The 23,327-nt window shown below is 51.3% G+C and overlaps 2 protein-coding genes across 2 annotated transcripts; both read left to right on the forward strand.

Annotated features, from left to right (window-relative positions):
- The first annotated feature begins 280 nt into the window (after positions 1 to 280).
- LMBR1L (limb development membrane protein 1 like) lies at positions 281 to 15,160 on the forward strand. Its single transcript, XM_053558140.1, has 17 exons — positions 281 to 698; positions 4,219 to 4,303; positions 5,580 to 5,613; positions 6,643 to 6,782; positions 6,950 to 7,053; positions 7,722 to 7,848; positions 9,228 to 9,296; positions 9,436 to 9,500; positions 9,786 to 9,858; positions 9,953 to 10,036; positions 10,131 to 10,207; positions 11,043 to 11,120; positions 11,267 to 11,340; positions 11,597 to 11,687; positions 11,780 to 11,846; positions 14,212 to 14,373; positions 14,574 to 15,160. Exons 1-17 carry the CDS (start codon positions 627 to 629, stop codon positions 14,639 to 14,641), a joined length of 1,470 nt encoding a protein of 489 aa, XP_053414115.1. The 5' UTR covers positions 281 to 626; the 3' UTR covers positions 14,642 to 15,160.
- A 2,600-nt stretch (positions 15,161 to 17,760) lies between these two features.
- On the forward strand, positions 17,761 to 22,950 carry DHH (desert hedgehog signaling molecule). Its single transcript, XM_053558141.1, has 3 exons — positions 17,761 to 18,345; positions 21,354 to 21,615; positions 21,896 to 22,950. The coding sequence occupies exons 1-3, from the start codon at positions 18,043 to 18,045 to the stop codon at positions 22,519 to 22,521; spliced, it is 1,191 nt and encodes a 396-aa protein (XP_053414116.1). The 5' UTR covers positions 17,761 to 18,042; the 3' UTR covers positions 22,522 to 22,950.
- Positions 22,951 to 23,327: the final 377 nt, after the last annotated feature.

Here is a 23,327-nt window from a genome sequence, read left to right on the forward strand (position 1 = left end):
GACCGCTATGGTGCGCTCACATCCTGCCTGGCTGGCTTGATCCAAGTGGTTCATTTAACCAAGGTCAAACTGAAGTCTCGGCCACTATTAAAATCGAGGAACGGTCACTTCTCAACAGCAGGAGATGAGAGAGACAGTTGCTTAGTTTTAGAACAAGCATCTGTAGGCCCAAAAGATCCCGCCTCCTTCCATGTGGGAAACCTATCAGCGTTCCTCCAATAATGAGTGGCAGCTCTTCATGGACCAATGAATTCCACTCCCTGGAAGTAACCCGCCCACCCTTGTGACGTCACTCAGTCGCTTAAAAAGGTGGAACCAGACTCGCGCTTCCTCCTAGCTAGCTGGGTGGCTGATGTTTGCGTTGAAACGTGACCGTGGCCTGACCTTAAAGGGGAGGGAGCAAAGCGGGGGCCATAGGCCTTTAAATCTAGGCGGGCTGGTGCCTGCCCCTTTAAGGGTGGGGCTTCCCGACGACTGAATCTGAGCCCCAGATTAGCCCGAGTTTCCGTCGCAGGCAGCGAGGAAAGCTCCTTGGCTGGGTCCGGGTTCTTGGCGGCGGCGGCTTCATCCCCGCTCGTCCTCCCCGGGCCCAGAGACACCCCCGCTCCAGTCATGCTGAGCAGAGTATGGAAGCAGCTGATTACGAAGTGCTATCCGTGCGAGAACAGCTATTCCACGAGAGGGTCCGCGAGTGCATCGTGAGTGCTGGACCCGGGCAGGAAGGGGGATGACCTAGGCGGGGTGAAGCCCGGGTGTTGGGGGTAGAGGTAGAAGTTCAGGTGGTAGCCCACCTGGGTTCAGAGCGCCGTCAGACCCTGCTTGGACCAGGGGCGGGCAACGAAGGCCTTGGGCCAGACAGAAGAGCGGGTGCCCAGCTGGCGAGCCCCTAGATCGGATCAGCTTGGTCCCTGTGCGATAAACAAAGCGGGTCGGTTTCCGTTCCTCCCCTACACGCCCCTCCCCCCGCCCTTCGATCCCCTACCCCCGCGGGTGTTTGGGGGTGGGTCTTCGTGTGTCTGACACTCTAGTGAGCCTGCCTATCTTAGTCTGATAGCTGGAGAAGGATGGGTTTGCTTCGAGGCGGGTTGATTTGGGTTTCCCCCATAAATTGGATTGAGGGCAAACCCGTATGATGTTGAGCCGGGAGACATCGTCACGCTGAACTTGATGCCGGGAAAAGACTTGGGAGGTAGGGATCGCAGAGGGGGAGGAACCGAAGGACTTGGTGGGTCATCTCTTACCTTTGGAAGGAAGAACTCTTGCTGGGGTGATTCTAAACTGTAGAGATGAGGAACAACCAAGGTCCCCCCCCCCCCGCCCTTTGGTGTTTGTTTGAAACTCTGCAAGACTTCCAGCCATTCAGAGATTTCCCCTGTGAGTGGTCCCTCTCGTGCTCCAAAGGGCACCTGGCTCTTGTTGCTTACTCCTTCTTTGCTACCTAAAGCAGCCGCTGAACCTGCCCCACAGCAATGGCACTTCATTGTGTGCAGTGGAGCCTAGGGGGTCATAGCTTTCTCAGGCCTGCTCAGAATTCTCATCTCTCTCCTTTTTCTATTTCTTTTCCCGAGCTCCCCAGGGTAATCCTTATCTCCAAATGCTAAATAGAAAGGGAACTGTTTTCAAGAATTAGAGTTGAGCCGGGCCTTGTAGCGGCGCCTGTAGTCCCAGTTTCTCTGGGGGCTGAGGCAAGAGAATCGTGTAAGCCCAAGAGCAGGAGGTTGCTGTGAGCTGTGACTTTACAGCACTCCAGTGAGGGTGATAAAGTGAGACTCTGTCTCAAAAAAAAAGAATTAGAAGTGTTTTTTTTGTTGTTGTTGTTGAGACAGAATCTCATTTTACAGTGTTGCACTTTGGCCAGGGTCAGGTTTGAACCCTCTACCCTGGATATATGGAGCTGGCGCCCTACCCACTGAGCCACAAGTACGGGTCCAAGAATTAGAAGTGTTAATGAGTGGAGAAACCCACTGATGGAGCTGTCCTTCATTTTTCTCAGGTTGGGCTCTAGCTGGCCCTGAACAGCCTCAGATTGGAGGAGGGGTAGAGCGAGCCAGGACTTAACTAGGTCTGCCCTTATTAATGCAGACTGGAAAGTGTACTGGTCCATGTGTGGAACTCCAGTAGAAGTCTGCTTTCAGGAAGCCTTCCTTACATGTTCCTGTGTGGATAGTCCCATGTGGTGGGGTTGAGCACATTGTGGAGGCACACCCAGGCCTTGAGATAGTATAGGACCAGAAGCTCACATTCTTAGAGAACTGGGAGGGATATAAGACCTTGGACAGAAGCAGCTTCTTGAATGTCTCCCCCATCCTTAATCCTATTTAGCTGAAGACATCAGTGCTGGCCAAGGGCAGACTGAAGGCTTCTGGTGCCTTCCCCACCTGGCTTCCATCTAGACTGGCTAGGGAACAACCTAACCTCCTCTGGAGCTGCGTGGAACTTCAGCCTGACCTTTTGAGCCCTCCCCCCTTCCTAGCAATTGCGCAAGAACACTAGACTGTAAAAATCCTGCAGCTGCAGTTTCTGTGGCTCCTTGTCTGCTTCCCTAATGTCAAAAGCTACAACTTTGTCCTAGCTTCTGGGTCTCTATGGCTTCTTCCATCCTTGTATACATAGCTGTCTGCAGCTATGGCATTCCCTATGGCATTAGCTCTTCTTGGGGATTGGAAAATCCTTTAGATTGATCCTGTCTTGACATACCCCAGGCACTATAACATCTCTTCTGAGGCTCTCTGGATCTTGATTACAGAGCTTCCTCTGCAATAGCAGCTTACTTGCAGTGGGGTAGGGATCTATGTGCAGAGTAACCTGGCCAAGTTCTGCTATGACTGGCAATTGGAGGTCTAGCCACTCAAGGGTGTGAGGTAGGGCCTGAAAGATCTAGGCCTAGAGTTGGAAGTCTCTTGAGGTAGGTTTCAAGGATGGGCTGCCTTGTTTCTTTGTTCATTTGTTTATTTTTGAGACAGAGCCTTACCTTGTTGCCCTGGGTAGAGTGCCATGGCATCCTAGCTCACTTCAACCTCAAACTCTTGAGCTCAAGAGATCCTCTGCCTCAGTTTTCCATTTTTAGTAGAGACAGGGTCTCACTCTTGTTCAGGCTGGTCTCTGAACCTGTGAGCTTCGGCAATACACCCACCTCGGTCTCTCAGAGTGCTAGGAATACAAGTGTGAGCCACCATACCTGTCATAATTTTGTGCTTTTTTGAGGAGACAGGATTTTTTTTTTTTGAGAGTCTCAAGCTGTCGCCCTGGGTAGAGTGCCATGACATTACATCAACCTAAAACTCTTGGGTTCAAGAGATCCTCTGCCTCAGTTTTTCATTTTTATTTTATTATTTTTTATTTTTTGGCAGTTTTTGGCCAGGGCTGGGTTTGAACCCGCCACCTCCGGCATATGGGGCCAGTGCCCCACCCCTTTGAGTCACAGGCGCCACCCCAGTTTTTCATTTTTAGAAATGTAGAGACAGGATCTCATTCTTGCTCAGGCTGGCCTTGAGCTCATGAGCTTAAGCAATCTGCCTGCCTCAGCTTCCTAGAGTGCTAGGTGAGAGCCAATGCACCTGGCCCAATGAACTGTCTTTAAAGTGTCTAATACTGGGTCTAGAAACTTTCTAGATGGTGGGCTCCAACTGAAGTCTACTCTAAGGGGCAAAGGATTAAATGAGGCTTTGGTTTGGCCCAGAACAGACCTGATCTTTCATGGGCCCTGAATAAACATAAAGTAGAAATTCTGACTTGGTCTGGAGACATGATTCCTACTTTATTCTCTCCCGGAGCTTGGGTCAAGGCAGCAATAGGGGTGGTTGGGGGAGGGGATGGGGTAGTGTGCCCAGGAAAATGCAGACGTCTTCCTCCACTCAAACCTGCTTCCCTTTCCAATAATGTGCTCAGAGTAAATTCCCTTTGCTTCTGTGGCCTATTTTAGGTGTGTGTGAACATCTCTAGGAATTTTTTCTGCTCATTTACCAACCAGGGTTGGGCTGTAGCTATTTTCTCCCAGGAAAGTGCTTGGAGGGCTGGGCATAGTGCTGTTTCCCCAGGTGTATGGGGCAGTCCCTGTCTGGTCCTTCCACGAGGCTTCTGAGACCCTGACTAGAAGGAATTATTGGAGAGAAACAGCCTTGTTTTGGGGAAGTGACCCAATAGAATTAACAGAGAGGCCCTTGGGGCTGTGGAATGTGCTGGAGATCAGAGCTCATCTTAGCTCATATTCTGCCACAGATCTCAACCCTTCTGTTTGCAACCCTCTACATCCTTTGCCACATCTTCCTGACCCGCTTCAAGAAGCCTGCTGAGTTCATCACAGGTACTGTGACTTCCCTCCCTTCTGCTAGAGTTCCTGTTGCCATGGGGCCAGTGTCAGGGGAATGGGCTTAAGTTGCCTGCTGGGAAAGGAAAGGTGGCTGCACTGAACTATTCTGGAGTCTTTGCATGTTCAGCCTCCTGCTCCCGGGAGCAGGTTGCATAGTGGAAAGTAGACAGAAGTGTCTAATAGGTAAGTTATGTAACTTTCTCAGTCCCCCGTCCCCTGTGTGGACCAGATGAGATGGTTAATGTGAAAGCTCTTTTTTTTGTTTTGTTTTGTTTGGCCAGGGCTAGGTTTGAACCCGTCACTCCGGCATATGGGACCGGCGCCCTACTCTTTGAGCCACAGGCGCCACCCAATGTGAAAGCTCTTTGTGAACCTGAAATGGCCAACTGCAGGGCAAATGTCATTAGAGACACAGGCTCTGTCTTCTCTCCTAGTGCGCCCATAGCTGGGACCAGAGACTTTCCTGATCACTGGGGCCCCAGGACTTGGTGATGGTGGCCTTTCTCTTTATAGAAAGCCTAAATGTGCTCAGATCAGATCTATCCTGCTTATAGACATGGTGTGATTGAGGGGGACACACTTGCCCTAGTTCCTAGCCCCACACTATACACCATCCTGTTCTGGCTCCAGCCTTCTTTCCTCTCAGGATGGCTTGAAGAGCCCCCATCTAACAAGGCAGCTACCCTAGTTTAATTCCTCTAGGGACCTTCTCTGTGAATTTCCCCTTCCCTTTTCCTCTTTTTCCTTCCCTGCATCCAGTCACTTATATAACCAACCTCACAGACCAGTTGTTGATTGTATTTTAGAGACAGTTTCACTTTGTTGCCCACAGTAGAGCCCTGTGGCATCATAGCTCACAGCAACCTCCAGCTCCAGCTATTTTTTTGTTGCAGTTTGTCCAGGGTTGGGTTCAAACCCACCACCCTTGATATATGGGGCCAGCACCCTACTCACTGAGCCACAGGTGCCACCCTGTTGACTGTATTTTGAGCTTACAAAGACCCCGTGATGGGAGAGATGTTGGGGGAGGAAGAGAAGTAGGGAAATTTCTGGCCTACAGTCTTTCCACCGGGGGCTACTGATCTTTAGCTACCATCTTGGCTGGAGAATAGGTTGTGGGATTCATAGTGTGAGGTCTCCCAGAGCCTCCTGCTCAGCTCTGCCTCCTTTCAGGAGCTATGGAGGGGTTAGGGGGCTATAGTGTAACAGGTGGCTTCCAGAGCTGCACACTGATATGCTGCTTTGTTCTCCATGCCTCTGTCTCTTTTAGTGGATGATGAAGATGCCACAGTCAACAAGATTGCGTAAGTGTCACTGTCTCAGCACCTGACACAATGGTTATTAGAAGATAGGATCTAGGGGAGGCCTCTGGAGCTAGAGGGAAAAAGGAGGTCTCAGTGAAGAGAGAGTTTCTGCTTCCACCCCATTTACAACTTCTTCCGGCTTTACCTCATCCTGAGGACGCTCAGAAAAGCTGCTGTTCCTGTCTCCCTGGTTAGGCCAGGAACTTCTGGGATCCTCATAGCCAGGAACTGTCATCTGGGGCCTGAGTCACCAGAAATGTCTCTAGCTTGGCTTCGCCTTCTGGTGGCCAGTGGGGAAGGAATGGAGTGGGAGTATAGATTGATGGAAACAGAGCCAGGTGTGGGGAAGGGAGAACCCCTTGAGGGTGGGCATGCTTGGTTCTGAGAGGAAGGCCCTTATTCAGTGCGGCTATTATTTACTAGTGCATACAAACAAAAATAGAGAGATGACCCCTTTGGGTCAACAAATTAGAAGGCAGCCCTCTGCCCATTATGGACATAAAAGTGTCCCTTCTTTTCAGCTTTTACAGTCCAGGGCACGGGCATTGGTTTTGAAGCTAGGTTTTAGCTCCCCCTATCTTCCTTTGCCCTCGTTCCTTCATAAAGGGCATAGCCATATGTGATGACACTACTCTTATCCAGGCTGAAAGAGGCAAGTTTAGAAGTCCATATCCCTGAGTAGAGAAGATGAGCTGGGTCCCTTAGCTTTGGCATCATGCCTGGCACACCCCATAGGCATGTACAAGAAGACCACATTCCTGGGGTCACCTGGGCAAGTGTCATGGCAGATGACCAGGTTACTATGAACCTGAGGTTGTGCCCATCCCATGTTTCAGGCTGCCCTGGAGGTAAAGAGCTAGAGTGTGGCAGCAGTGGGCAGATTGCCAGCTGCACAAGTTCCTTCCCTAGGTCAGTCACTGCTACAGCAAGTTCTAGAAGCAACTTGGGGCTCAGGGACAAATGGTGCTTCCTAGGCATAGGACAGTGAGTGCTAAGCTAAGCAGGGGCACTCTCCCCTTCCCTGTCCAGGCTTGAGCTGTGCACCTTTACCCTGGCGGTTGCCCTGGGTGCCGTCCTGCTCCTGCCTTTCTCCATCATCAGCAACGAGGTGCTGCTTTCACTGCCTCGGAACTATTACATCCAGTGGCTCAACGGCTCCCTCATCCATGGTGCGTGGCTGCTGGTTACAACTTGGGGTGGGGATGGTGAATACATGGAATCAGGCAGGCCCAGGCAGCCTTGGGCTAATCCCTCTCTGCTTCCTCACCACAGGGTTAGTCCCCTGTGGGTTGCACCCCTTTTACTGACCACCTCTGCTTCTCTGTTTTTGCTTCAGGCCTCTGGAACCTCGTTTTTCTCTTCTCTAACCTGTCCCTCATCTTCCTCATGCCCTTTGCCTACTTCTTCACCGAGTCTGAGGGCTTTGCTGGCTCCAGAAAGGTGAGTAGGGAATATATATCCAGGCAGGATTCCACACAAATGGTCCAGCTGAAGAGACTTTATATAGAGACTATTTGCAAAGAGGTATCGTCAGTTAAGGGAACAAGGAGTTTGAGGCTCTAGTGACAATAATAAGTCATTACCACCCCCCAGCCTGTGGGGGCAAATGGAGGAAACAGTCCCTGGGACCCACTGGTAGCTGGAGCTGTGTATGTGAGGCTGCCCAGCAGAGGAGCTGCTGTCTTAGGGTCATAGCCACCAGCACAATCATGGGGCCAAGTGTAGGAGGAAACATAGGAAGGAAACTTCCCACCTTCCACTCTCCTGCTGGTCCTCCCCTTTAGGCAAGCTTAACAGGAAATAGGAGGACAAAGAGCCTGGGTGGTGCAGACTTCAGAGGTCAGCCTCTTGGGGCAGACAAGGATGAGGAATGGATCTGGGGAAAGGAGTTGCTGAAGAAGAATACCTAGTATGTGGGATAGCCACAGCTGGGGGAGGGGAGGATAGAGCAACTTAGCAGAACAAGAAAGAAACCTCCTCTTCTATCTCCTGAATCCAGACCTCTCTGGTTCCCCTAGCCCAGCTGCTATCACCAATGTCTCTTTCCCCACCCTCACAGTCCTGATGTTGGCCCTCTTCTCCCCTTTACCTGTTGCTTCCTCCTGTAGGGTGTCCTGGGCCGGGTCTATGAGACAGTGGTGATGTTGATGCTCCTTACTCTGCTGGTGCTGGGCATGGTGTGGGTGGCATCAGCCATTGTGGACAACAACAAAGCAAGCAGGGAGTCACTCTACGGTAAGAGGCTCAGTTTCCTTCCCTTCTCCCATGTCCCCTTGCCTAGAATAAGTAACTATATCCCTGTAAAGTGGAGAAGGTTGGGCCCTTCTCCTTCTGACTGAAAATTCAAATTGAGGGACTTTTGGCCAAATCTAGCCCCACAAAAATGTTCCTTTGGGGCCATGCAATGATTAAAAAATATATATAATTCAGGGCGGCACCTGTGCTCAGTGGACAGGGCGCCGACCCCATATACCGAAGGTAGCAGGTTCAAACCCGGCCCTGGGCAAACTGCAACAAAAAAATAGCCAGGCGTTATGGCGGGCACCTGTAATCCCAGCTACTCAGGAGACTGAGGCTAGAGAATTGCCTAAGTCCAGGAGTTGGAGGTTGTTGTGAGCTGTGTGATACCATGGCACTCTGCTGTGAGTGATAAAGTGAAACTCTGTCTCTACAAAAAAATATATAATTCAGGCAGCACCCGTAGCTCAGTGGGTAGGGCACCAGCCACATACACTAAGGCTGGCATGTTCGAACCCAGCCCGGGCTAGCTAAAACACTAATGACAACTGTAACAACAACAACAACAACAAAAAAATAGCCAGGCGTTGTGTTGGGTGCCTGTAGTCCCAGCTATGTGGGAGGCTGAGGCAAGAAAATCACTTAAGCCCAAGAGTTTGAGGTTGCTGTGAGCTATGACACCACAGCACATCTACCCAGGGCGATAGCTTGAGACTCTGTCTCAAAAAAAAAAAATCATATATATATATATATAAAATATGATTCAGTTGCCAACATTTTTAAATTGGGAGATTTCATATTAATATCCAGATATCTGGCTTTGGTTGACAAGGGAGAGAATCTGGTTATAGTAGTCCTGGTAACTGCGGCAAAATAGCAGTTACGCCCATTAGTTAGGGCTCAAGATCTCCAGTTTGCTGTAGTCCCTGCCATTCCCTCTTCTCCCAATGCTGGCCAGCTTTCCTTATTTGCACTACTTGCCTAACCCATGGAGACTTTATTTTTTGGAGACAGAGTCTCAGTTTGTCACCCTCAGTAAAATGCTATGGTGTTATAGCTCACAGCAACCTCAAACTCTTGGGCTTAAGTGATCCTCTTGCCTCAGCCTCCCAAGTAGCTAGGACTACAGGCACCTGCCACAATGCCCAGCTATTTTTAGAGACAAGGTCTTGCTCTTACTCAGACTAGTCTCAAACTCGTGAGCTCAAGCAATCCACCCACCTCAGCCTCCCAGAGTGCTGGGATCACAGGTGGGAGCCACTATGCCCAGCTCATGGAGGCTTTTATATTGTGTCCTGTCTAGACACTTAGGCCTGTTGGCCCCCAGTAAGCAAGAGGAAAGAGACAAACTGACATGCTTCTTTTTTTACCCTCAGATTTCTGGGAGTACTACCTCCCCTACCTCTACTCATGCATCTCTTTCCTCGGAGTCCTGCTGCTCCTGGGTGAGTGTGTAGGGTCTGAGAGAGAATGGTTAGGATCCTTGGGCCAAGCAACCAGGCTGGAAGGACATGGAATGGAGGGATGGGTAAGGGGAAGAGTGGAGAGAAGGGTCTGGTAGGTGACTGGCTCTTGTTCCCACAGTATGTACTCCACTAGGCCTTGCCCGCATGTTCTCGGTCACTGGGAAGCTGCTGGTCAAGCCCCGGGTATGTAGTTTTTTTTACCCTTCGATCCTGTGGGGTTCTGCAAAGCTGGAGATGAACAATGAAACAACCCTGGAGTTGCATAGTGTACAACTTGCAGAAGGCTGCAGCCTTTGTTGCTTTTGTGTTCTTTACCCCTGTCATCTGGAGCTCCTCAACAGACATACAAGGCAGAACACAAGGCGACTGGGAGGGACTAAACAAAGCTGCTGGCCACAGAGTAGTGGATGGGGGGGTAGGGGAAGGCCAGGGGGGTCCCTGATAGTCCCTCCCTTTCCCCTGCCCCAGCTGCTGGAAGACCTGGAGGAGCAGCTGTATTGCTCGGCTTTTGAGGAGGCAGCTCTGACCCGCAGGATCTGTAGTGAGTTGCAGTCTTCCCAGGAAGGGTGGTGGGGTTGGCCTGGGCAGGGACTGCAGGACATGGGGGCAGCAATCACCATCTTCTCTGCCCTCAGATCCCACCTCCTGCTGGCTGCCTTTAGACATGGAGCTTCTGCACAGACAGGTCCTGGCCCTGCAGACACAGAGGGTCCTGCTGGGTATGTGGGCTGGTAGGGAGTGGGAGGTCTTCCCAAGGAGAGCAGCCAGCCCCTTGTTCTAGGTGCTTGCTAACAGCCTCTCATCTCTACACAGAGAAGCGGCAGAAGGCTTCAGCCTGGCAGCGGAACCTGGGCTACCCCCTGGCCATGCTGTGCTTGCTGCTTCTGACAGTGGGTATACCTGCCTTGGTAGGGGCGGGGAGTGGGCCCTTGAGTGCTTTAGGGCTTCTGAAAGAGGAGGAAGGGGATGCAAGGGACCTAGTGATCGTTAGTTAATAGTAGTTGCCTCTCACTGAGTGCCTATTCTATGTCCTTCCCTATGCTGAGACCATCAATACCTATTTTGTAAATGATGAAATAGAGAAATTAAGTAACTTGCTCAAAGTCACACAGAGCCATGGAGTAGTTATGCAGGTTTGCCCTGTGATTAGAATAAGCATTGAAATCCAGTCCATTCTGCCCCTCAGGAATGAGTCTTAGCATTTGGAAGATTTGCAAGCCTTCCACCTGGAAGATGTATATCTTTTATTTTTTATTTAAAAAATTTGGGGGGGACAGAGTCTCACTATGTCACCCTCAGTAAAGCGCTGTGGCATCACAGCTCACAGCAATCTCAAACTCTTGGGCTTAAGTGATTTTCTTGCCTCAGCCTCCCAAGTAACTGGGACTCTAGGCACCCGCCACAGCGCCCGGCTATTTTTTTGTTGCAATTGTCATTGTTCTTCTAGCAGGCCTGGGCTGGGTTTGAACCCGCCAAGCTCGGTATATCTGGCTGGTGCCTTAAACACTGAGCTACAGGCACCACCCTGGAAGATGTATATCTTATAATAGCCTCAAAGGCACTCTTGCTAATAATGGCCTTGAGGAAGTCCCACACAGCTAACTGGAAGCAGAGCTAGATTGGGAACTGAAAGTGTTGGACCACAGTCCCTGCTCTTAACATTCAGCTCTGGGTCCAGCTGGGGGCTGGGGCAGGGATGAGAGTCTGTGGTCTTGCCCCACACAGGGCCTGTCTGTGCTCATTGTGGCCATCCATATCCTGGAGCTACTCATCGATGAGGCTGCCATGCCCCGAGGCATGCAGGTACTAGGTACCCCTACCATATCCTTTGGAGAGGGCCTAGGCACAGCTAGGGAGGAGGGGCAGAAGCTAAGGACAGAGGGTGGGCTGGCTGCTGGGTAGTATTGGTGGTGGGGAGTGTTTCATAGTGACAGTGTTCCTCTCCTTAGGATGCCTCTTTGGGCCAGGTCTCCTTCTCCAAGCTGGGCTCCTTTGGTGCAGTCATCCAGGTTATACTCATCTTGTATCCTTCTGGAAATCCACCATTGCCTCTTCTCCAAACCTGTTTCCTGGGACTCTGGACAGAGCTCCTCTTTGACTATGCCTCCTCTGGGACTCTGGGGGAGGGTCATGGGAAAGGGGACAAGTCTTCATCAACCTTAGGTTCAGAAAGATGGAAAAGATGATTTTGAAAGGAGGGCTGGGAGAAATATCTGTCACCTTGAAGGTGAAGTATTAATCCTTGGGAGCTGGCCAGTTCTTCCCTAACCCAGTGACAGTTACTTGATGGTGTCCTCAGTCGTGGGCTTCTATAGCTCTCCACTTTTTCGGAGCCTGCGGCCCAAATGGCATGACACAGCCATGACACAGGTAGCTGGGAGAAAACAGGGAGCCTCCCAGGATAGTAAGTAAGTGCTGGCAGCTCTGCTACCTTTACCTCTCCTCTCCTGACTTCCACCTAGATAATTGGGAACTGTGTCTGTCTCCTGGTCCTAAGTTCAGCACTTCCTGTCTTCTCTCGAACCCTGGGTAAGTAGCCAAAGGAGGTAGTAGGTAATTGGCTTCTTTCAAATACCTATGTGCTCTCCCTAATTCCCACAACAAACCAGAGTAGGTGTTGTTCCTATTATACAGATGGGGAAACTAAGGCTCTATAAAGTACCTACACTGAGTCTCACAATAGTATTGTTTCAAAGTTCATACTTTTTACATTTGCTGCATCCCAATGCCTTTCCTATTTACTTCTTTTTGCTGGAAGAATATCACTTTTCCCCAAATCTTCCTTCTGGGTGGATCATCTAACAAATGTGCTTATTTTTGGATTTTGTTTTGTTTTGTTTTTGAGCCAGAGCCTCAAGCTGTTGCCCTGGGTAGGGTAGAGTGCTGTGGCATCACAGCTCACAGCAACCTCTGACTCCTAGGCTCCAGCGATTCTCTTGCCTCTGCCTCCCAAGTAGCTGGGACTATAGGCGCCGGCCACAGTGCCTGGGTATTTTTTGGTTGCAGCCGTCATTGTTGTTTGGTGGGCCCGGGCTGGATTCGAACCCACCAGCTCAGGTGTATGTGGCTGGCGCCTTAGCCGCTTGAGCTACAGGCACTGAGCCTGTTTGTTTTTTTGAAACAGAGACTCACTCTTGCCCTGGATAGAGTGATATGGCATCATAGTTCACAGTAATCTCAAATTCCTGTGCTCAAGCAATCCTCTTGCCTCAGCCTCCTGAGTAGCTGGGAATACCAGCACCTACTACAAAGACTGGATAGTTTTTCTATGTTTTTTTTTTTTAGTTTTCTGTTTTTAGTAGAGACCCTCTTGTTCAGGCTGGTCCAGAACTCAAGCAATCCACCTGCCTAAGCCTTCCAGAGTGCTGGGATTATAGGAGTGAACCACCATGCCTGGTCTCATCCTCTGTATTTCATTTTATTTTTTTAACTCTTTTTTTTGCTGTTTTTGGCCGGGACTAGGTTTGAACCCGCCACCTCTGGTATATGGGGCCGGCACCCTACTCCTTTGAGCCATAGGCACCACTTGATCCTCTATATTTTATAAATGATTTTGTATTATTTATTTATTTTTGGGGGGTGGGGACAGAGTCTCACTATGTCACCCTCAGTAGAGTGCTGTGGCATCGCAGCTCATAGCAACTTCAAACTCTTGGTCTTAAGCAATTCTCTTGCATCAGCCTCCCAAGTAGCTGGAACTACAGGCGCCCAGCTATTTTTGTTGTTGTTGTTGTTGTTATAGTTGTCATTGTGGTTTAGCTGGCCCGGGCCAGGTTCGAACCCACCCACCTCGATGTATGTGGCTGGAACCATAACCACTGTGCTACAGGCCCCGAGCCTGATTTTGTATTTAAATCATCTCTATTTAGTTCATAAGTTTGTACTTTTTCCACTATATCATTTGTACTTATGCTGTAGAAATTTAGTAAGAAAGTAGGCTTGTGCGTCTACTGGTTAGTTCTTTAGATTGGATGCGGGTAGGATTATTTAAGGGGTGGGACAGAGTTTTGATATATGACATTTTTATTATTTATATTAATATTTATTTTTTGGAGACAGAGTCTCACTTTCTTGTCCCCAGTAGAATGCGGTGGTGTCATAGCTGACAGCAACCTCAAACTCTTGGGCACAAGCAATCCTCTTGCCTCAGCCTCCCAAGTAGCTGGGACTACAGGCACCTGCCCCAATGCCCAGCTATTTTTTTAGAGATGGGGTCTCACTCTTGCTCAGGCTGATCTCAAACTCAGGAGCTCAAGCTATCCACCCACCTCAGCCTCCTGGAGTGCTAGGATTACAGGCAAGAGCCACCGTGCCTGGCATTATTATTATTAAGGGCCCAGTAAATGTCAGAATAGTGTCTGGCACATACAGTGCTTTATCTGTGTTGTCTTATTTAATTCTTACAGTCCCATTCTTTTCTCTATAATAGTTGAGGAAACTGAGGCACATAGAGTTTAAGGAATTTGCCCTAGATCACACAGCTAGTTAGGGATAGAGTTAGGATTTAAACCAAAGCAGCCTGATCAGAGTCTGAGCTACCACATGCTTTGCCTGCTAAAAGAAACTTAGTGACCAGCTTGTAGGTTCCTGGCCCAGGAACAAGTAGCAGACTGGGGAAAGACCTAGGGACACCTAGAGCCAGAGGGATCCCCATTGGAGGAGAAGATGCCAAAATCTGGAAGGGAATTTGGAGCAATCCCAGCTGTTGATACTTCCTTCAGCAGTCCTAAATTGCCCTTGAAACAGCTGGGAGGTGGAAGAATTTAACTCATAGGAGAGGCTAACCTATCTATGACCATGTTAGGATGTGGCCACCAGGAGGCAGCAGAAAGTTGGGCTGGTAGGAGGGGAAGGGCTGGGGAGCCCACCTCTCATCCTGGCCTTTGTACTTCAGGGCTCACTCGCTTTGACCTGCTGGGTGACTTTGGACGCTTCAACTGGCTGGGCAATTTCTACATCGTGTTCCTCTACAATGCAGCCTTTGCAGGCCTCACCACACTCGGTCTGGTGAAGACCTTCACTGCAGCTGTGCGGGCAGAGCTGATCCGGGCCTTTGGTGAGGAGAGGCAGTACAGGTTGGGGATGGTTGTAAGAGGGGGTACTCTGGATCACTGGTCATCCCAGCAGGGGAGAAGGTGTGCGTCCTGCTTTGTGTGTAACACAGCTCACCCACCTATTTTGTGTCTTGGTTGTCTTATGCTTAAGAGACTGGACCTATGCCCTGCTTTTGACTGTCCACCTCTCCCTTTTCTGCAGGGCTGGATAGACTGCCGCTACCTGTTTCCGGTTTCCCCCGGGCATCTAGGAAGACCCAGCACCAGTGACCTATAGCTGGGGACAAGAGGGAGAAAACTGGACACTGCCATCTGCTGCCTAGACTGGAGGGGAGCCTGAGGGTAGCTGGACCTCAGGGCCAGGAATTTGAGAGAGTGGGTGGCAGAGGGGAGCTGAGCCATCTGCACTGTTGCATAATCTGAGCCAGAGTTTGGGACCAGGCCCTCCAGCTTTTCAAGACTTCACTGTGGGCAGGGCTAGGTTAGTGGGTCTAGCTCCTGGTCCCAAATCCTTTTACACATCAGTCTGCCTCACTGCTGTTCCGGGCCATGCCCGTAGCCATGTTTACATGATTTGATGTGCAATAGGGTAGGGTAGGGGTAGGGGGGGAACTGGGCCAGGGCAGGCCAGAAGGCAGATTGTCTCCCTTGCCTCTGGCCCAGCAGAGCCTAAGCACTGTGCTATCCTGGAGGGGATTTGGACCACCGGAAAGAGTGAGGCGTAGGGACAAAGGGGCTACACCCATCAGCAATAAAGTTGATTCCAGGGTTCACTTTGTTTTTTTAAAAGCCCGTCTCCGTGTCTGTTTGAACACCTTTGTTCCCACCATCCTATCCTTTTCTTTTCTTTTCTTTTCTTTTTTTTTTTGAGAGAGCCTCAAGCTATTGCCCTGGGTAGAGTGCTGTGGCATCATAGCTCACAACAACCTCAAACTCCTGGGCTCAAGCGAGTCTCCTGTCTCTGCCTCCCAAGTAGCTGGGACTACAGGTGCCCGCCACAACGCCCGGCTATTTTTTGGTTGCAGCTGTCATTGTTGTTGGGCGGGCCTGGGCTGGATTCGAACCCGCCAGTTCAGGTGTACGTGGCTGGCGCCTTAGCCACTTGAGCCACAGGCACCGAGCCTCTTTTCTTTTTTTTCTTTTTCCTGCATTCTCAGTATCCTTCAGGGACTTGAATCTGGTGTTAAGTTATATAACTGGACAGTGGGAAGCTCCCTTCCTTTAGCCTTGCTTAAAGCTGATTGGTGCCTTGAAATATGGACTTGTTTTTTTTTAATAAGATAGGGCCTCACTCTATTTCCCAGCTAGAGTACGGAAGCATCATCATAGCTCACAGCAACCTCAAACTCCTGGGCTTAAGGGATCCTCCTGCCTCAGCCTCCTGAGTACCTGGGCTACAGGTGTGCACTACCACACCAGCTAAGTTTTGGTAGTGACAGGGTCTCTCTCTTAGATATGTTGGTCTTCAACTGCTGACCTCAAGCAGTCCTCCTGCCTCAGCCTCCCAGAGAGCTAGGGTTATAGGCGTAAGCTACCGTGCCTGGCCTATAGCCTCGTTTCTGTACTATGAGTATTGGGGGTAGAACATGGACAAAGGAATGAGATGATCTCCCTTATACACCTTCAGCCTTGTCCTCCCAACTTGGATATAGAGTAACAGAAGTGGCTCTCTGACAGGGTTTTTGATTCCTACCTCATCTTTCCAGGAGCTATCAGTTCCTTGAATAGCCCTCCACACACACACTATATTGGGGGTAGGAGCAAAATTTATTACTTAGGGTTATACAGATTGTGCACTGCATAGCTTCTAGAGGCACCATTTGCCTCAGAGTCGTTGTATAGAGAGAATAGTCAACTGTTTAAAAAAAAAAATAGTCAACTGCGATGACAATTTTCTCATAAATAGTAGTCAGCTGTCCTAAGGTACACAAAGTTGCTGTGAGACTAGGGTGAGGGGAGGGTAATATAGAACGTGTAGATTCCACAAATATTTGCAGAGCATCCTAGTCACCCTGTAGACTAGGCACTTAGGGTTGGAGATACACAATAAACAAGCTTGTACATAACAATTGCTTTGTCTAGTGAGGGTGCCAGTTAATTCTGATACTGTACCACCCACCACAGCAGTAAATTACTAGTTCTCAAGAGAACACAGGTGGGTAGTGTTGGGACATCGGGGAAAGCTAGTTAGAAGTGATTTCTAAAGACTTTTTTTTTTTTTAAGGCAGGGTCGCAAGCTGTCGCCCTGGGTAGAGTGCCATCACATCATAGCTCACAGCAACCTCCAGCTTGGACTCAAGCGATTCTCTTGCCTCAGTTTTCTTATTTTTAGTAGAGATGGGGTCTTGCTTTTGCTCAGGCTGGTCTTGAACTTGTGAGCTCAAGCAATCCACCCACCTCTGCCTTCCAGAGTGCTAGGATTACAGGTGTGAGCCACTGCACCCTGCCAGAAGTGATTTCTAAGTGATAGAAATTGGTGGGTGAAGTCCCTGAGTTGAGATCTCAGTGGCTGAAAGTAGAGCCATTAGGAATCCAGAGAGGGAGAAGGCTAGAGAGCTGGGCCATTCTCTAAATGACAGTTCTGGGATAAAAAGCAGTCCTCAATGAGAACAGATGGGCCCACCTGAGAATTAAAGGTCCCCCAAGCACAGCTTAGTTTAGGAGCTTTTCTTGGAATCCAAGAATTCAATAAATTTAACTACATAAATGGAAGGTAAAGGGGAGTGACCCTTAACCTTTTACAGACTGCCTTTAAGTGCCCACTGCCCTTTAGTAGCTTCCTATTGACAAGTTATTCATTTGAAAAGAAGCAGTTGTTGGATGCCTGGCAAAGAACAGAAAGGACAAAAGTTGGAAGTCCTAATCCAGACTATGAATACCAATCTCTGTTCCCGGTTCTGAGGAAGTCTCCAGTGGAGAACTGTAAATTTACTAGGGAAAATGGGCCCGGGGTATCCACACCTCCCAGTCCTTAACTGCTGTGAAGAGAAGAGAGTGGGGGAGCTTTGGGGAGGACCACCAAGAAGGGAGGCTCTGCTGGTATGCTCAAAAGGCACGGTTGACCTTGGGCAGAAACTGGAACCCATACTTCCTGGATGACAGCAGAGGGCATGGCCTGCCTGGGTAGGCTTTGAGAAAGAAAAGATCCAACTCAACTATCACAGGGAGAGTGGTTTGGTTCCAGGTTTAGGCTTGGAGGTAGAAGGATGCTTATCCAGACAGCCAAGGACTGTAAAGCTACGAGTTCCTAGGCAGGTGCCTGTCTGGTTGGGACATACTTTAAATGAGAAAAGGACCAGCAGTGACCTACTAGAGCCCCCGCCCGGGTGAGAGGGGGAGGGACGGTCCTAGGAGATGGGCGGGGGGCGGGGCCAGGGGGCCACTTAAGGCGGAGTTCGGGCGTTCTGACAGCACCAGAGCCGGGCAGCAGAGACAGGCTGGGCTGGCACTCACCCACGACCCCCCTTTCCTGCTATGATGGTCCGTCAGTAGCAGGTTCCAGACCCCCTGGGGACATGAGGGCAGAGCTAGCTGCATCCAGGTGCGCAGAGCCACTGGAGCTCTAAGGCGTTCTGGGGGCAGTTCTGCCTTGGTGCCTGTGGAGATGCCCAACTGACGGGCCAGTTAGTGAGGACAAGAACTCTCCCTTTTGGCCCAAATCTGGTGCACCCATGGCGCTGCCGGCCATTCTGCTGCCCCTGTGCTGCTTGGCACTTCTGGCGCTGCCCGCCCAGAGTTGCGGGCCAGGCCGAGGGCCGGTTGGCCGGCGCCGCTACGTGCGCAAGCAGCTCGTGCCGCTGCTCTACAAGCAATTTGTCCCCAGTGTGCCCGAGAGGACCCTGGGCGCCAGTGGGCCGGCCGAGGGGAGGGTGGCAAGGGGCTCCGAGCGCTTCCGGGACCTCGTGCCCAACTACAACCCCGACATCATCTTCAAGGATGAAGAGAACAGCGGCGCCGACCGCCTGATGACCGAGGTAAGGACGGCTTCTCCCCACCTGCGCCAGGGCACCGCCAACTGCTCTGTTTTCCTGCGGCAGCTCAGGAGAGTGAGCTCCATCTACAGAAACCTAAGTCTTAAAGACACCCCCCCACCCCACCCCCCAAAAGAAGAAAAAATCCTGCTGGCTGGACAGAGTAGTTAGGTAGGATCCCAACTGGGAGAAGTTGAGATGGGGAGGGGGAGGAGGGACTGACTAGTGAGAGTGAAGCTGGGAGAGGCAGCGAGGGCGGGGAAAGGAGGATGGCGGCAGGCGAGACGGGAAATGGCTGAGGCGTGGACCGGGGGTCAGCCACCCAGCCAGGCAGGAAGGGCTGGGGTGAGCTGGGGGCCAGGAGCTGGCTAGGAAGCAGACGGAAGGGTCTACCCTTAGCCTGGCTCCTGACCTGATTGTGGAAAACCTTTTTAGTGGGCTAAAGAGAATGAAGGGGCTGGGAAAGGGATGGCCAAGGGTCAGGTCACCAGACCATCTACCTGAGGAAGTGCTGGGCAGGACTGCCTTTGGTACAGAAGAGGTGCTCTAGAACTACAGCAGGGCTATTTTAGAGTCTAAATGACAGTCTTGGGGTAAAAAGCCATCCTCACTGAGAACAGATGGGCCCACCTGAGAATCAAAGGGCTCCTGAGTCTCCCAAACACAGCTTAGCTCAGGAGTTTTCCTTGGAATTAAAGAATTAAATAAATTTAACTACCATTATAGAGCATGTGGTATAGACCGTAATTGAAACAACCTAGGGTGAAGTTTAACCATGCCTTGGAATAGAAAAATAACCTCTGGCCAGTGATTTTTTTTTTTTTTTTGAGACAGAGTCTCACTCTGTCACCCTGAGTAGAGTGTCATGGCATCTTCATAGCTCACAGAAACCTCAAACTCTTGGGCTCCAGTGATCCACTTGCTCAGCCTGCTGAGTAGCTGGGATTATAGGTGCTCACCAAAACACCCACTTCATTTTTCTATTTTTAGTAGAAATGGGGGTCTTGCTCTTGCTCAGACTGGTCTCAAACTCCAGATCTCAACCAATCCACCCACCTCGGCCTCCCTGAGTGCTAGAATTACAGGCGTGAGCCATGATGCTGGCCCGGCCAGTGATCTTGTATGTTAGAACTGAAAGAATTCCTCCACCCAACTCCACCCCCATTTTACATCTGAAAGCTGGGCTTTTCCCAGGAGGAAAAGCAATTTAATCAAAGTCTCACAACTAATTAGTGGGATGGCTGGGACCATGTTTCAGGACTCCTGATTCTAAACCCTATATAGTTTCCATTACACCACCTAATTGTGTATGGAGTGGGTAGGTGGGGAGAAAGGGAGGGGTACGGATTTCCTCTGATTAATTGCCACAGTTTTCTAGGTTACTTTGTTAGGAAACCTTTTTGCTCCTGCTCTGAAGTCTTTCTCATTCCTACCAGAGAGTTTGAGAAGGAGACATTCCTTCCTTTCTCCTTGGTCATGGAGCATGGTGGCTCTTTCCTCTGGCTGCCACCTGCAGCAGAGGGGGTGGAACAAGGGATAGGCTCAGGAGGGGCTCTAACAGGCCTGGGAACCCCTTCAGCCCTGCTTATCTCCCACACCCTGGCTGCAAAAAAGCCTCCATTGAGTTGGCTATGCACTGGGCTGCTGCCCCCGCAGGTCAGGGCCTCAGGGCCTCCTTAGGGGACAAAACGACAAGAAGTTGTAAGGAGCTACAACTTTTCCTTTTCTGCCCCCTTCTCCCCAACTCCCCGATCCTGCGGAGGTGGAGGTGACTAGAGAAGAAGGGCAAGGGGAAAGTGTCTCTCTGGCAGTTAGGAGAAAACCAAATCCGAGGTGAGAGGTGTGAAGGGGAAGAAAAGGCAGCTGTCCTTTCTGTGCCTCCTCCCTCGGCGTTCGTGCTATGGTGCGAGCCAAGGTCTCCAGCTCCCAGACTGGAGCGGCTAAGATAACTGTGGTCTCACTCCCCCGGGCGCAGGCTTCCAGCCTCTGCTTCTTTTCCTTCTCTCCACGCCCACCCTGCAGGGGGCCCCCCAGATCCGCGTCTGGGCAGCTCCCGTTATTCTCAGGTGTTACTCCCACGCCTTTCTGGGCTGCATCTGGAACAGAGATGGGGAGAGCCTTAGCTGGAACTGGGAGGACTGGCCACGCTGGGGGAGGGGACCTGGCAGGCGGGAGCAGGGATTGGGGGCGCGGCATTCTGCCCTTTCCTCTCCCTGAGCCGGGGCGGCTGAAAAGCGCCTTTGTGGCTGGAGCTGCTGAGTCCGCTTCTCCCAGCGCGTCCCCGGCCTCGGCCCGGGATTCTCGCTCGGTTAAGTCATCCCGGAGAATAGCCATTGTACTTCCCACAGCCCTCGCCACCCCAGCCCTTTTTCCAGTATCCTTGATCCCGCACAGCTTCTCTTGGGCACCTCTGTGGGGGTACCCAGATCACTAAGGGGTTAATGCTAGGGGCCGAAAGGAGGAGGAGGAAGGAAGGAAGGAAGGAAGGAAGCGATGCCCAGTGCCAGGCAAGGCAACGAAACAAAAGATGAATCAGGCAGAGGGAGGGCAACTGGAGCCTGGGGCGGGGGCCAGGCTCAAACTGGGTTTGCTCTCCAGAAGCCAAACCCCTCACCCCCAATGACCACGCTTCCATCTGCTCTCTCAACTCTGGCCCTCTCCCGGGTTGAGCAGGGAGTAGAACCATTAGGGGTGAGGGGCATGCATTAAAAATGGGGTAACAGCTAGCTAGGTATGGATGACCCCAGAGTTCTCCAACACCACCCGAGAAGGGAGTTCAGATTGGTGATTGCACTTATTCAGATTCTCGCTTCTCCAGGGCACTCAAATAACGGGAGGAGGCGCCCAGCGGCGTTGGTGGTATAGTGGTGAGCATAGCTGCCTTTCAAATAACGGGAGGAAAAGAGTGGGGCCCGGTAACAAATAAGAATTAACCCTCCTATCAAGGTCCCTTTTGCCCTGATGGTGGTGGTAGTCGAGGTGGAGAGACTGACTTTTTTACTCTCTGCCAGCGTTGTAAGGAACGGGTGAATGCACTGGCCATTGCCGTGATGAACATGTGGCCTGGAGTGCGCCTACGGGTGACCGAGGGCTGGGATGAGGATGGCCACCACGCTCAGGACTCACTCCATTACGAAGGCCGTGCCTTAGACATCACCACATCTGACCGCGACCGCAATAAGTATGGGTTGCTAGCGCGCCTAGCAGTGGAAGCCGGCTTCGACTGGGTCTACTACGAGTCCCGCAACCACGTCCACGTGTCGGTCAAAGCTGGTACAGTAGGGGGCGGGTGGTAAGGTCTGCCCACAGGGGGCTCCCTACCGGAAACTGATTTTGCAGTAGCACTCTTGACATCCTAAGAGAGACCAAGCGGGCATTAGTATTGTAAACCACTCTTCCATTTCTACCCAAGTGGGAGCCAGATTAAGGGGAAATTGCATTGTCCAGGACTGGTAAGATCTGCCCTGGGCTTAACTCACATCTTTGAGAATCTGTACCAACATTCTGGAACAGCAGGTTGTGATTCAATCTTCCTTATGGTTGTTCCCTACAGATAACTCACTGGCGGTCCGGGCGGGCGGCTGCTTTCCGGGAAATGCTACTGTGCGCCTGCGGAGCGGCGAACGCAAGGGACTGCGGGAACTGCACCGCGGAGACTGGGTTCTGGCTGCGGATGCGGCAGGCCGGGTGGTGCCCACGCCGGTGCTGCTCTTTCTGGACCGGGACTTGCAGCGCCGGGCCTCGTTTGTGGCAGTGGAGACCGAGCGACCCCCGCGCAAATTGTTGCTTACTCCCTGGCATTTAGTGTTTGCGGCTCGAGGGCCGGCGCCTGCGCCAGGCGACTTTGCACCTGTGTTTGCACGCCGGCTACGCGCTGGGGACTCGGTGCTGGCGCCGGGCGGGGACGCACTTCGGCCAGCGCGTGTGGCCCGCGTTGCGCGGGAGGAAGCCGTAGGCGTGTTTGCTCCGCTCACTGCACATGGGACGCTACTGGTCAACGATGTTCTGGCCTCGTGCTACGCGGTTTTAGAGAGTCACCAGTGGGCGCACCGCGCCTTTGCTCCCTTGCGCCTGTTGCATGCGCTGGGAGCTTTGCTACCTGGCGGGGCTGTGCAGCCGACTGGCATGCACTGGTACTCTCGGCTGCTCTATCGCTTGGCGGAGGAGCTGCTGGGCTGAGTGGTCCAAGCAAAGAAACCTTGAGGAGCCCAACAAAACGGGTCATGCTGGCTGAGATCTGTGAATGTAAGCAGCAGACAGTGCTATTGGGAGAGGGAGGGAGGGATAGAGAGAAAAAAATGGGGCTTATAGGAACTGCCTGGTTTAGGGGCAACTTCGAACTGAGGAGGCGACTCCAATCCTAGGTAGGTGGGCATGACGAAGGACTCATTGACAAAGACTATATAGCCTCTTTCCCAGTGCGACAGCCCCCACCCAATAATTTTATTTTCTATTTATAAATTGTAATATAATGTTCTGCTTGCCCCATCTGCCAAGGTGAGGGGCTCAGGCATGGCCTTAACACTGTCTGACACAGCCAGCCAATCTGGCGTTTTACATTTTCCTGGTGGGCTAATAAAGGGAAGGCTTCTAGGAGCTTATTGGAAAGCACCTCCATCCAGAGGGTGAGTCACCTTCAAGGCAGGGTGAGAAAGGAGACCAACCTGAGTGAAACATTACTTTTGGTTCCCCCCTCCTTCCTCAGAAGAGTTGTCTGGACCCTTTTCCTCCCTCCAGAGGGGACATCTCAGTCCATCAACAACAGGCACCAGAAGGTCATGCCCTTTTCTAGGCTGCTCCAAAGAGGACCAACATTCTACCCCAAGCTTGCTTGCTTGCTTTCTTTTTTTAGAGACAGAATCTCACTTTATTGCCCTCGGTAGAGTGCTGTGGCATCACAGCTCACAGCAACCTCCAGCTCCTGGGCTCAGGCGATTCTCTTGCTTCAGCTGGGACTACAGGCGCCAGCCACAACGCCCGGCTAT

The sequence above is a fragment of the Nycticebus coucang genome, chromosome 12, assembly GCF_027406575.1.
Source record: "Nycticebus coucang isolate mNycCou1 chromosome 12, mNycCou1.pri, whole genome shotgun sequence".
Lineage (NCBI taxonomy): Eukaryota > Metazoa > Chordata > Mammalia > Primates > Lorisidae > Nycticebus > Nycticebus coucang.